The sequence below is a fragment of the Gaeumannomyces tritici genome (genome assembly GCF_000145635.1).
Source record: "Gaeumannomyces tritici R3-111a-1 unplaced genomic scaffold supercont2.10, whole genome shotgun sequence".
Taxonomy (NCBI): Eukaryota; Fungi; Ascomycota; class Sordariomycetes; order Magnaporthales; family Magnaporthaceae; genus Gaeumannomyces; species Gaeumannomyces tritici.
The window spans coordinates 352,675-365,978 of record NW_008804554.1 but is presented as its reverse complement, the minus strand read 5'-3'; the positions used below and the strand labels follow the sequence as shown (position 1 = coordinate 365,978).

General features: G+C 57.0%; 2 protein-coding genes across 2 annotated transcripts; one reads left to right on the top strand and one right to left on the bottom strand.

The window, feature by feature from the left end:
• Window positions 1-4,468: 4,468 nt before the first annotated feature.
• On the bottom strand, window positions 4,469-4,856 carry GGTG_12966 (hypothetical protein; the record flags this gene model as incomplete). Its single annotated transcript, XM_009230868.1, has 2 exons — window positions 4,469-4,617; window positions 4,772-4,856. The coding sequence occupies 2 exons, from the start codon at window positions 4,854-4,856 to the stop codon at window positions 4,469-4,471; spliced, it is 234 nt and encodes a 77-aa protein (XP_009229132.1).
• Window positions 4,857-8,309: 3,453 nt separating this feature from the next.
• GGTG_12965 (plasma membrane ATPase) lies at window positions 8,310-13,136 on the top strand. The gene is made up of 7 exons (XM_009230867.1): window positions 8,310-8,533; window positions 9,043-9,468; window positions 9,654-9,732; window positions 9,828-9,904; window positions 10,182-10,216; window positions 10,323-12,619; window positions 12,694-13,136. Exons 2-7 carry the CDS (start codon window positions 9,244-9,246, stop codon window positions 12,738-12,740), a joined length of 2,760 nt encoding a protein of 919 aa, XP_009229131.1. The 5' UTR covers window positions 8,310-8,533; window positions 9,043-9,243; the 3' UTR covers window positions 12,741-13,136.
• Window positions 13,137-13,304: the final 168 nt, after the last annotated feature.

Sequence of the window (13,304 nt, the reverse complement as noted above, 5' to 3'; positions counted from 1 at the left end):
GGCTGAGCGGGTGGGGGAGAGCTAAACACCAACAGCCCACCGAGAGTTATACGGGGAAGACGATTTAAGAAGGGTTTAGGTTGCCGCCCTCTAAAATACACGGTTGGATGGAAGTCAGTCCGATGCCGGACGGACGAAAACTGTCTCTCCGGCCCCTTTCTGTTTTCGGCGCCTTGAGGCCGTCTGGTCAACCCGACCACATTTGCTCCCAACCCCGTGACGTCCCGAGTCGGCCCGCGCCGTCGTCCATGTTCATGGGACCGACGGGCAGATGGGGCCAGTATCGTTTGCATCCAAGGTATCACGTTGTTTGGTGCCACAACCTTTGCCGGGCGGGAAGTTGTCCGATAGATAGGTATTCTGCTTGGCCCGAGTCATCCATCTGATCTGTCAGACGACGTGGGAGTCTGCCAAATATCACCATGATATCCTCCAATTTTCCAAAGCTGGTCGTTCTAGGAGGGGAAGCTTGAAACAGACACCATGAACAGAAGAGAACGTTGGCCGAAGCAAAGCACGGGCTGCCGGACGCCATGTCAACTTTGACTGCGGTACCAAGGATAAACTACCACACTACGTCGCAATGAGCAAAAAAAAAAGCCTTTTTGTTTCCTTTTGGGCCGCGGAAGGCTATCCTGCCCAGCCCGACAAGGCCGCAAAAAAGGTTTCACGGAGGACGCTGAGGTGCAGGAGAGGACGCGAAGCCAATATCAGGATTGAGAAAAGGGTCGTGCTGTGCTGGGACAAGCAGCCTGCGTTGCCTCTTACCCACCCCCCAACAGCCGCCCAGACCAGATCGCCCCGTCAGATGGACGAGGCAAGCGGGCGGACAAAACCACGCGCTCTGCCAAGACCCTGCATGTTTCCTTGGACGTTCGGCGGCACAATGCGCGCCAACTCCTCTGTGTCCGTGTTGCAGGCAATGCGCGCGCCCCGTGGTCCTGCCACCCGGTTGACTCGAGCTGGGCGGACAGACGGACGATGGTCTCTCCTGGTCCTGACAAAGGCCGCGTCCCCTGACTCTCCTGCTCCCGACGGTAGGGAGTCGGTGGTTCGTCCAGTCAAGAGGCTACCTCGATATTGCCATACAAGGTTAGGTAGCACATGGGGCAAGTTTGTTTCTTTTGCCAGCCGTTGCGGGATTCCATCGGACAGAGAAGTAACCACGGGACGGGAGTGCCACAAATTGTTTCAAAGGGCGGGTTTGAGAGCTGGCGGGCCAAGGGGTTGTTTCAGACGTCTACGTTTGGTTGCCTAGGATAAAGAGTAAGAAAAAAGGCAGGCAGGCAGGCAGCGTTCTGGGTTGGTGAGATATCATGTCCAAACACTTCTTCCCGCAGGCCAGATGGGTGGGGATCAAGGATTGTGACATCCAACCTGAAGCTTAGCGTGGCGTCTAAGCGGCACTGGGAGCCCCAGCCCCAGCCCCAGAAGGAAGGAAGAAAAAAAAGGGCCGAAGCAAGGAGGTCCCTTCCCAATAGAGCCGATGGAAGGAAAACAAGAGACGGTTGCCAGAGAGAGGGCGTAGCGGCCGATGTTTTAGTGTAGCGGGTAGAGATCTCTGTGGCACCTGGCAGCCGTCGTGCCGTTCTGGCCGCACCCATCTCGAGTCCCTGTCCCGGTGACGCAGCCCCTTGGATGGACGGCGTCTTTGCGGCCGGCACATGCTGGAAATGAGCGCGGGCACCTGGGGTGCGCAATTAGCTTGAGCTTTGGTTTTGCCAAATGATAACATTTCCATATCCAAATCAGTATCAAATATTGAATGCGCGTTTTGCATGCCATCCATCCATCCATCCACCCATCCGTCGATACCCACCGGCCAGCAGCTTGAGATTAGGCGACGATGACATCAGGGGTCCATCGCCCGCCAGCTCGCTTGCCGACAAGGGAAAAGGGGCCAAGGGACAAAAATACATAGAAGAGGGGAAAAAAAGTAAACAAACAGGCCCGAACGGGCGGCCGCGCATCAGACGGCATCGTTCACCATCTCATGTGTGTGCAGTTGATGCGGAGGGTCCTCGCTGGCTGCTGGAGCGGGTTCACTCCATCGATATGTGCCAGCACAACCGCCGCCGGCCCGCCAAACATTTCATTAACCACATCCTCCGAAATTTCATGCATAATGTTGTGGCGGATGAGGAGAGGGGGGAATACCCGCACCCGCGTCCTCCGTCCGTCGCCCCCGGGTCTGGTGGGCCGAAAAAGTCTCGGTGAGGGGATTTGGGGAAGGCAGCGTGGTTGGCTGGCCGCCAACTATAGATGTTGTTCTGAGGTATTCGTCCAGCTGCAAGCCAAACAACGCAACCTTACCCGTACGGGCTTACGCGCCCTGTGATTGGAAGGGAAAAGTGAAGGAGGATGGCCGACTCCACGAAAAATGCAGGGACCCCGCGGGCACAACGAGTCAAGAGTCGGGTGTCTTCTAGTGAGTGCGCGACTAAATCGATTGGCTCAAAGCATTTTGAAGGCCCCACCGTGGCCCAGAAAGCATGGATGGGCGGAAGGGGGGGCGACACACGAACTGGAGCTTCTGAGTGCAGCAGTAGGTGCCAGGGAAATCAACGATTCAGCCGGCCAGGCAGACCTTCCTTCACCGCCCGGCCGGCGCGTCCAGATCCGAGGAGACGCGCGAGGCGGGCGAGGCAGTCTTTTTTTTTGTCACTCCCCTAGTGGCCACGGCCGAGCTTGGACCACCCTCCCACACACTCAGACACAGACACACCACCACACAGCACGACGACAGGGCGGACGGCCAAGCCGTGGTCGCACAAGACGCAGAGCCGCCAAGGCCAACTGCCCGAGTCCCCCATCTGACGCTACCCCAAACGAGCGGTCTGTTTGTAGGACCTGTGTCTAGGACTCTGGGGTGGGAGCCGGCTTGGGTGAGCGATATCTCGCAAGCGATGGGCATGACAAGTACCTCGACCAAGGTACGCATCACGCGGGCAAACAAGAAACAAAAACCGCGCAGCCATAGTGAGACCTTTTTTTTTGTCTACGATACATGCTACGTAGCTCGCCGTCCGGCTCAACAGTCGCGAGACAGAAATGGCCATCTCGGAGGAAGTTGATGCTGCCCACCCACCCACCATCACACCTCCATACCTACCCCATATCGAAAGCCTGTGGGTTGCGCGGCGGCCCTGCGGCGGGCGCACCAACGCTTTGGTGGCGTTTGCGCCTCGGCGGCTACCTTGCCCGTCCTCTACGGCTAGTAATAGCCAAGTGACTGACGAGCCATCAAAAAAAAAAAAACCCCCCGAGCCTTGGCTTGTCCCCTGCTTGGCGATAAACGGGCTTTGGGTGGGTGCTGTGGACCAACCTAGGAGATAGGTAGCCTCAACCGCAAAAAGAAAGTATAGAGTAAATCTCCCTCGAGGATAAGAACGATAATAAGGGTAGCATTTCGACAAAGCGGTAATCTCTCTCTGACCCGGCCCTGCCATAATGGGCATATGGGAATGGGAGCAAGTTCCGCGTCACGCACGCACATGGGACGCCGCCTGGCGGCAGCAAGGGGGAGGGGACGAAGGGGGAGGGACCTGTTTGGAGCCTTTGTCCAAATGCGGTAGTTTATTTGGTTTCCCAGCCCGTTTAACGTTTATCCCTCGGCCCACACCCCCGGTTCGCCCACCGTTCCAGGGAGGCCCGGGCGCGGGAACGCTGTGCCGTTTTGCCCAGCTGAGGGGGAACTCGCACGAATGCCTGCCTCATCAGGGAAACTCGATAGAGAAATGGATGGAGCCTCGTTGTTTTCTTTATTTTCCCCGAGCTCATATCGACCCCACCACAACACAACAGCACACCAGGCATCCCGCGGGTTTTATGGGACCCCGCAGGGGCAGAGGAGCAGTAAAGAGGAACCCACCGGCAAATCGACCCCCCATCCAATTTTCCATTGGGGTCGCGCGGATCATTGGTCAATGGCTCAGAGGAAAGCCCGCTTCCCCTGTCTGGCGTGGGTGCGTGGTCCGGCCGATCTGCATGCCGCCCTTCTTTTGCCGGTCCCCCGACATGTCTCGCTCTATGCCAAGAAACGCCTTCCAGAGAAAAAAAAGGTGCGGGCCGACTGGGAGGAAAGGGGGTGGTGATTGCCCTAGAGGCGATGGGCTCGTTAATCGCATTCTGCAACATTCGGGTCCGCGCGCCATGATGCTTGCTTGCTTGCTCCAGTTGCTTGTTGCGTCTTGTTTCCCCCCCCCCTTTTTTTTTTTATTCCCTTCCCCCGCCTACGGAGACGGGACATGACGAAGGGGCGCGCGCGCCGCGATGGCTCCCCTCGCAGGGTTGCCAAGCACGCGGGCATGACACGGTGAACCATCGCCTTTTTGTAGGCAGGCATGTGCCGTGACCGATGAGCGAGATTTGATAGCACGGCACCTGCTAATAACTATCCAGTTCCTAACGTACCAGGGAGGGAGGGATGGAGGGCACGTAAAGACGTCACGAGCGGAACCTCACGTTCTCACTTCCACACCTCGGCACTTGGAAAATGATATGGGGTAAGAGAGGACGAAAAGCCTTGATGCGAACACCAAGAGCGCATCCCCACGGTCTTTGTCTTTTTGTCGGCCGTAGATCTAGGCTCTCGCCGATGGGAGAGGTCCCTTGGCTCTTGGCAGCGACGTGCGAGGCATTTTAGTGTTCCGGGGGTGGAGTCGCTTTTTTTACACCCTCACCGGCAGCTGCAGGAGGGAATATAGATGGCGAAAAGAATAAGACCAGCCCAGGAAAGGAAAGTCGGTGGACGAGCCATACAGCGTCGCACCGTGCAGGTCTTGGTATTGGGGCAGCAGCAGGAGCAGCCGCAGCCGCAGGAAGAGGAACAAAAAAAACAACCAATCCCCAAACATGTCGGCGCTATCGGTTTCCTGAACTGGTGTGAGGCGAAATTCTGGAATGATCCGGGGGAAGGCAGGGAATACGGGGTAAAGAAGGAACCTGTTCTAACCGATGGAGATGGTGGTGGTGGTGGTCATGCTCGGAACCGGGAGACGTTTTCCATGCATACAAACCCATGCACGCGACCACCCAACGAATGAGGTGAGATTTGTCTTGGATTGGCCACATACTTGCTGCCGTCTTTGTTGCCCTTCTCGTGTGAGGCATTTCCAGGATTGATCAATGTTTGTGGCAGCCCTGGGCTGGCTGGAAATAGGAACAGCAAGACTAGACCGCTGCCACCCTCTTTTTCTTCTCCCTTCTCTTCGGTGAGAGGATTGTCACTAGGATGTACGTGGAGCGTGATGCGTTCGCGCGGCATGGCCGCCTGTGTCCCGCGGGAACTAAGAGGCCTGGGCTTTCTGGGCGCGAAGCTTGGTGAGTGGCCGACAAGGCCGACCGGTGCAGCAGCCTATCGAAAAAGTGGGAGTGCTGGCTTTAGCTTGAGAATCGTTCCGGGTCTGCACTCCGGATATGCACCGGTTTTTACTGCTCCAGTCCCTGTTCTTCCCGACCCCACCACACACTGTGCTTCCAATTCCAGCCTCACTTCTAGCCCGGATCCAGAGCCTTGGTTGCCGGCGAGACCGACAGCTAAATAGTTCCCGAGAAGCCGACAAAGGGCTTGCCGTTAACCGATGATCTAACGGTGCTGTGGCAATTGCAACGGTCGCCTAGTGTCTGTCTGTCAGTATGTCAAAGCCGACAAATCTCCAGGGAAGGGATGCGTAATGATAAATCAAAAAGAACTACACGGTGGGCAGCCTGCAGAGGAGAAAAAAAAACAGGATGGAGCAAGCCGAGGGCCGGAAGAACCCACCCACCCATCAAGTACCGGCGCCGCCGGTCCATTCAAGTATCTCCGAAAGGGACGGTGCCAAAACCCTGCAAATCTACAATCACGACTGAACAAACGAAAAAGAGCGGCAGGCAACAGTATCCACGATAGGGGGGATCGGGCGTTTGAAAGGCGTTCTGATCGCCGCGGCAGGCTCGTGTCGTTCGTGTCTGTGTACTTCCTGTACTTTTTTTTTTTGTCCCGTCTCGGCTTTTGCCCTGGCTGATATCAAAAGAAGTAAAGGGTAAAAAAAAAAGCCTCGATGTTACCGGACCGACTTGGCATGCTGCCACAGGCGGGCGATCGGTAATGTCTGGGTTCTCTTGTTCACCCTCGACGTCATTGCGTTGGCAAGAACGGCGGTTTTCGGCGGCTTGGCGGTATTCTTCTTTTGCGCTCGCGCGCGCATAGAGAAGATAAAACAGAGAATGGATGCACGTCGTCGTCCCCTACTAGGCCAGTTTCTGTATCGTCGAGTTCCCCTGTTTCATGGGGCGCGCGGACGTGTCATTCGTGTGATATCTGGCTGGTTCCGTCTTCGGGCGAAAGCTCTGGGCGCTTCGATGCCGTCTCTTCTTTGGCATTGGCTGTAATCTGTTGTATTTCTTTCCATTCCGTATCGTTTTTCTTTGTCTTCACTCCAGCTTTATGTGGCAAGTTAAACCGATGTCGCTGATCATCCATCCTTTCCTCGCCGCTTCCAGCACTTTGATGCGACGACCGCAGTCCTTCCGACCGTTTTCGTCTTTCTGAAAGGCCGCCACAATCAAAGGATTCCTTGACAGAAACGTTCCAGCAACAATTGCCCCTGCACCCTGGTCGGCTCGTCCAAGTCAAAGCCCCAGCGCTTCAGAGAGGCAGACAAGGGATGACCCCCGTCCCCAAAACCCATGGCGGGCGTGTCCCAGGGTAGGACGAAGCTTGTTGCTTGCCGTTGCCGCTGTTTTGTTTGTTCTGCTAGCGGCGCGTTGCTAGCTGCTTTTCTCGCTGTCCGCCCATGGATGGCATGGGGGCCCTCCCTCCGTCCCCCCAACAGGCGACCCGACCAACGTAAACAAAAACTTGGCCATTGCCCACTACAAGACCACCATTTGGTGCGTGCGCTGCCTGCTCGATGGTGCCATGCAGCCGATGCGCCGGCGCTTGTCGCCTCCCGTCATCGCATCGCATCGAAGGGGTGACACGGCACACACACAGGGCCAGGTGAAGGAGGGCCACCCAGGCTTACAACCGGGTTCGAATCCCCCTCCACTTCCGCTCTTCTAGAGGCAGGTCACTTGCCTGTGCAGTGCCGCAGTGCAGCGAGAGAGAGCGCTCGCATTTCGATGTGCCATGCGAGCCAATCTTCAAACCTTGTCCGGCTCCTGAACGTCCTATCAATGCTCTGTATTATTATCGTCATTTTGGTATGGAACATGACAACGGCCTTGCACATTCCACGGCCACATTATGCACACAAATGAAATAAACCCGCCAATGAGCGAGCACACTGGTCCTGGAGGGTCCTGGCAGGGTCCGGAGACAAAGAATGAAGAAACACGGGCATTATCTCATCCCGCTGCTTTGCAAATGTCATCCGTCAGAACGGTCAACTCCTCGGATGGACACGGGATTTGCGCGTGGGATTCTCGCGTTTCGGGCTGACCGCCACAAACTCGCCTGGATCGCAACTGTATTGTGCAGCAGAGAGCTCAGAGCTGTCGTCATTCGGCTGCCAGGCGAAAGACCGGGGGGAGGGAGGGAGCGCGTGAATGTGACGGGGGTGGAGGAGCAGAGGCGAACCAGAGAAACGGAAGCGGAAAGGCGAGACGCGATTACGGTAGCGCCAGCCCAGGGAGGCTCCCAGGGTGCCGCAAAACAAAAATCCCTCACGACGAGGCTCGACTTTTGCGCTGTTACGGTGCGGCCGAGCTCTCTTCTCTCTCACCCACACACAACACACAAACGTAAACCCCTGGACGGCCGGTCCCAAACGGGAAGCGCGTGGGACCGGCGAGGAAGGGGGGTGGAGAAGGTGCAGCGGAGGGTGCATGCGTCCTGCGAGATTGGACGGCCTGCCGGAGGGGGGCGTGCGAGAGTAAAAGAAAAAAAAAAAGCAACCACAGCAGGCAATTCGAATTTTGGTAGAGTGGGGGAAAAGAAACGGGTACCTGGCGACTTTGCGAGATTATTGCAGCTCCCCGACTTCTCCAATTGCAGCCGGGGCGGCCTCGATTGGGCGGGCGCGATTGGCTGATATGGAGCTCTTGATCGGAGCTCGCAGGTACACAGGGACAAGCCCTGCAGGACGTCGCACTCCACTCCTTGGGTGGAGGAGAAAACGAAGTTGGCCCGTGGGCCACTGGGCCGGCCGCTGGAACCTGGAAGCTTGCTTTGCCTCCTGTGCTTCTGCCCGCCCCGGGCTGGGCTTTTGCTGGGTGCTGGGGGGCCAGTTCGACTTGCTCCTGTTGCCGAGAAAGGCTCCGCACCACATGGGTCCCAGGGCGCGGCAGGGTGCCCGTGGCTCTGTGTGGGTGTGGGTGTGGGTGGATTCCCCTTTGAATGACCGATACGGTACCGTCCGACCACTGTGTGTGTGTCTCTTGCCTGTCATGGAGATGCAGCGACGGCACGCTCTCGCTGCGTTGCGCTGTGAATAAAATCGGCGCCTTCCACCCTCTTCCGTTCCTGCCTTTTCCCTCTCTTTCTCACTCACACTACGGAAGGCATTCGTCCTAGAGGTTGCCGTCGTCCTCGGTCAATCATCGCGAGGTGAGTTTCAAGCAGAAGCATAACTCTGTTTACCACAACCACAACCACCGCCACTACCGACATCCTTTCCTCGTCGCCCATTCCCTGCGCTTTTTTTTTTTTTTTTTTTTTTTTGCACTGCTTCCCAAGAGAAAAAGCCTCCGGGCCGCCACTCGTCACTTTGCCTTCACCTACCTGTCACCCACGGACTTGGTCAAACCGCAAGGACGCCGAGAACATTGCGCTTCAGGATTCTCCCAAGCCAATGCCCGCCCTGCCGCAACCTTGGGTCTTTACCTCGGTCGTGGCGCCGGTTCTCATGCGCCACTGTCTGCTTTGCGCCAGCCCGTTGCCGCTCCCTATTTGCTTTCCCCCTCCTCCTATCTCCCGTACCCCAGCTGCTGCGAGGCATAAATGCTTGCACCGCTCGCACATTTCGTCACCATCTGCATAGACCACCCAACACACCCTCGGACCTCAACCCAACAGTCTGGCCCAAAACTGACACGGAGTTCCCTCCCTCTTGCTAGACTCCGTTCGTGTGCGCATCCTTTCCTAGAGGTCTACCCCCTAGAACCTGGTTGGATCGACAACAAAACGCGACGCAGCCCCCGCCGCCTGCCTTCGGGCCCCCGACTCCTAGAACACCTACAGAAACTGCTCTCTCTCTCTTAATTACCATTCAATAATTGGGCAGCGAGCAGTGCTCTCTGCATTACGCTACAGCCGCCATGGCTGATAATAATGCCACCACCGGCCCTGCGCTGAACACGCAGATAGAGTCGGGCAAGTTCGACGAGAAGAATCCCGCCATCACCAAGAAGCCCGTTGAGGAGGAGGAGGAAGATGAGGACATCGATGCCCTCATCGAGGACCTCGAATCCGTCGATGGTCACGAAGATGAGGAAGATGAGGAGGAGGGCGCCGCTCCGGGCGCCGGCCGTGTTGTCCCCGAGGTAAGAATCCACTCTGTCGTGCTGCCACTCCCAAATTTCTGCCTTCTATGATCGGGATGCCGAGGCGCAGGTGCCAGGGTCGCGATCGGCCTTGGTGTTGCGCCTTGGCTTAATCCGGGGGATGTGCAGTCTTGGGAGATTTTCCGAGAAGTGCGCTACAGACATGCTAACTTTTTGGTTTCTAGGACATGCTGCAAACCTCGACTCGCACGGGTCTGACGGAGCAGGAGGTGCAGGCGCGCCGCAAGAAGTACGGCCTTAACCGTAAGTTGAACCACGCTCTTGCTATGGGCCTTGGGCATGTCGTCCGGCAGCCTGGGCGACGAATCGAGACCACATGATGCTGACTCGCAGTGCAGAAATGAAGGAGGAGAAGGAGAACATGATCCTGAAGTTCTTCTCGTACTTCATCGGTCCCGTCCAGTTCGTCATGGAGGTTAGTGACCGACCCGGCCCTTTTTTCGCTTCCCTGGCGGCAGCGCGACTAGGAAAATCCTGCTTGGCTGGCGCTTGTGCCGGGTTGCCCTGGCAGCTCGAGCTCCTCGGCTATCCGGCATGGGTGTTGAGTCAGGAGAGACGCGGCGTAGAGATTGCGACAGCTGCTCTGTCGCGTGGGCCCACCCAACAGGATCCAGTTTCGCTGCTGCGTCAGGGAAAACGGTCCAAACAATGTTTCGCCGATCAGAAAAACTGACAATCATCCAATTTTACAGGCTGCCGTTCTTCTGGCTGCTGCGCTCCAGCACTGGTAAGCATCAGACCCTCCCGGCCCCACCTGCAATACCCGATCGAGTCCATTCGGCTCGCGAGGGTGCATCGCCATCGCATCATTGTTGCTAACACGCTCTGTCCAGGGTCGACTTCGCTGTCATTATCGCTCTTCTGCTGCTTAACGCCTGTGTTGGTTTCATCCAGGAGTTCCAGGCCGGTTCCATTGTCGACGAGCTCAAGAAGACTCTTGCTCTCAAGGCTGTTGTTCTCCGTGACGGTAACCTCAAGGAGGTTGAGGCTCCCGAGGTTGTTCCCGGCGATATCCTGCAGGTTGAGGAGGGTACCATCATTCCCGCCGACGGCCGCATCGTTACCGAGGATGCCTTCCTTCAGGTTGACCAGTCCGCCATCACGGGCGAGTCCCTCGCTGTCGACAAGCACAAGGGTGACCAGTGCTACGCCTCGTCCGCCGTCAAGCGTGGTGAGGCCTTTGTCGTCATCACCGCCACCGGAGACAACACCTTCGTCGGTCGCGCCGCCGCTCTCGTCAACGCCGCCTCCGCCGGGACTGGTCACTTCACCGAGGTCCTCAACGGCATCGGCACAGTGCTCCTGATCCTGGTCGTCTTCACCAACCTGGTTGTCTGGGTTTCCTCGTTCTACCGCTCCAACGGCATTGTCCAGATCCTCGAGTTCACCCTGGCCATCACCATCATCGGTGTGCCCGTCGGTCTCCCCGCTGTCGTCACCACCACCATGGCTGTCGGTGCCGCCTACCTCGCCAAGAAGAAGGCCATCGTCCAGAAGCTCAGCGCCATCGAGTCCCTTGCTGGTGTCGAGATTCTGTGCTCTGACAAGACCGGTACCCTCACCAAGAACAAGCTGTCACTGTCCGAGCCCTACACTGTCGCTGGTGTCGAGCCCGAAGACCTGATGCTCACTGCCTGCCTTGCTGCCTCGCGCAAGAAGAAGGGTATCGACGCCATCGACAAGGCTTTCCTCAAGGCTCTCAAGTACTACCCCCGCGCCAAGGCCGCCGTCTCCAAGTACAAGGTCATCGACTTCCACCCCTTTGACCCCGTCTCCAAGAAGGTTGTCGCCGTCGTCGAGTCCCCCCAGGGCGAGCGCATTACCTGCGTCAAGGGTGCCCCGCTTTTCGTTCTCAAGACCGTCGAGGAGGACCACCCCATCGAGGAGGAGGTTGACCAGGCCTACAAGAACAAGGTTGCCGAGTTCGCTACCCGTGGTTTCCGCTCTCTGGGTGTTGCCCGCAAGCGGGGTGAGGGTGCTTGGGAGATCCTCGGAATCATGCCCTGCTCTGACCCCCCGCGCCACGACACTGCCCGCACCATCAACGAGGCCAAGAACCTGGGTCTGTCCATCAAGATGCTTACTGGTGACGCCGTCGGTATCGCTCGTGAGACCTCGCGCCAGCTCGGTCTCGGCACCAACGTCTACAACGCTGAGCGCCTCGGTCTCGGTGGTGGTGGTGACATGCCCGGCTCTGAGGTTTACGATTTCGTTGAGGCTGCCGATGGTTTCGCCGAGGTCTTCCCCCAGCACAAGTACAACGTCGTCGAGATCCTGCAGCAGCGTGGCTACCTCGTTGCCATGACTGGTGACGGTGTCAACGACGCTCCCTCGCTGAAGAAGGCCGATACTGGTATCGCCGTCGAGGGTTCCTCCGACGCCGCTCGCTCCGCCGCCGACATCGTCTTCCTTGCTCCTGGTCTGGGTGCCATTATCGATGCCCTCAAGACTTCCCGCCAGATCTTCCACCGCATGTACGCCTACGTTGTCTACCGTATTGCGCTGTCCATCCACCTGGAGATCTACCTCGGCATCCTGATTGCCGCGCTCAACCAGTCCCTCAAGATCGAGCTTGTCGCTTTCATCGCCATCTTTGCTGACGTCGCCACTCTCGCCATCGCCTACGACAACGCTCCCTTCTCCAAGTCTCCCGTCAAGTGGAACCTGCCCAAGCTCTGGGGTATGTCTATCCTGCTCGGTGTCGTCCTGGCCATCGGTACCTTCATTGCCGTTACCACCATGTTCGTCCACGGTGAGGACGGTGGTATCGTCCAGAACAACGGTCAGCTCGATGCTGTCGTCTTCCTTGAGATCTCCCTCACCGAGAACTGGCTCATCTTCATCACCCGTGCCAACGGTCCCTTCTGGTCTTCGATCCCCTCGTGGCAGCTCTCGGGCGCCATCTTCATCGTCGACATTGTTGCTTCGCTCTTTGCTATCTTCGGCTGGTTCGTTGGAAACAAGCCCACCCACATTGTTGCTGTCGTCCGTATCTGGGTCTTCTCGTTCGGCGTCTTCTGCATCATGGGTGGTCTCTACTACCTCCTGCAGGACAGCGCCGGCTTCGACAACCTCATGCATGGCAAGTCCCCCAAGGGCAGCCAGAAGCAGAGGTCGCTCGAGGACTTTGGTAAGTTTTACAATGCTCACTTCATCTTGGCCATTTGCATGTTCCAGCTTGCTAACATTCACTCTCTTGTACAGTTGTCTCTCTCCAGCGCGTCTCGACCCAGCACGAGAAGTCGCAATAAGCGTTTCATTCAGGGTGGTTCGCAAATTTTTCATGGGCCAACTCTGCGGTTGTTTTTACAGGGATGATTGGAAAGGAACCATGTTACATACCCCAATGTTGTCCACGCTGGTTGTCTATGCGCCGTAGGTCGGTGCCTGTCTCTCCAGTATCTGTGAGGACGGCTATCCTTCCTTTGGATGACTGGCGTGACTCAACTGCGACTTATTTTCTTATGTCTTAAATTTGTCACGATGATCAGGGATGGTAGACGTTGAATCGACACACTCTGATCAGGTCATTAGAGACGACATTAATGCTAAAAAAGTAAAATTACGTGGTCTATACCATGCAAAAACCTGTTCCATCCATGGTTTGTGATTTTTTGTTGTGCTGCTTCTGCTTGGTGCCCGGTGTGTTTTTGCCAAGCTACTCGGGCACCACAACGTCCTTACTCGTGTCGAGCTCTTCATGCCTTCTCAGGTCCATCGGTTTCTCGAGAAGTGGAATGACGTATGGGTCAAACGTCTTCCAGTAGGGGTTTTCCAGGTGATATTTCTGGCTCTGTTTCTTTGATGAGCAGCTG

What these genes read in the sequence shown, in the direction of transcription:
- GGTG_12965 (XM_009230867.1), top strand. Translation starts at nt 9,244, where the DNA reads ATGGCTGATAATAATGCCACCACCGGCCCTGCGCTGAACACGCAGATA. An exon ending in CAAGAAGTACGGCCTTAACC is followed by an intron (nt 9,733 to 9,827) that starts GTAAGTTGAACC and finishes CTCGCAGTGCAG; the next exon opens with AAATGAAGGAGGAGAAGGAG. An exon ending in CCGTCCAGTTCGTCATGGAG is followed by an intron (nt 9,905 to 10,181) that starts GTTAGTGACCGA and finishes CCAATTTTACAG; the next exon opens with GCTGCCGTTCTTCTGGCTGC.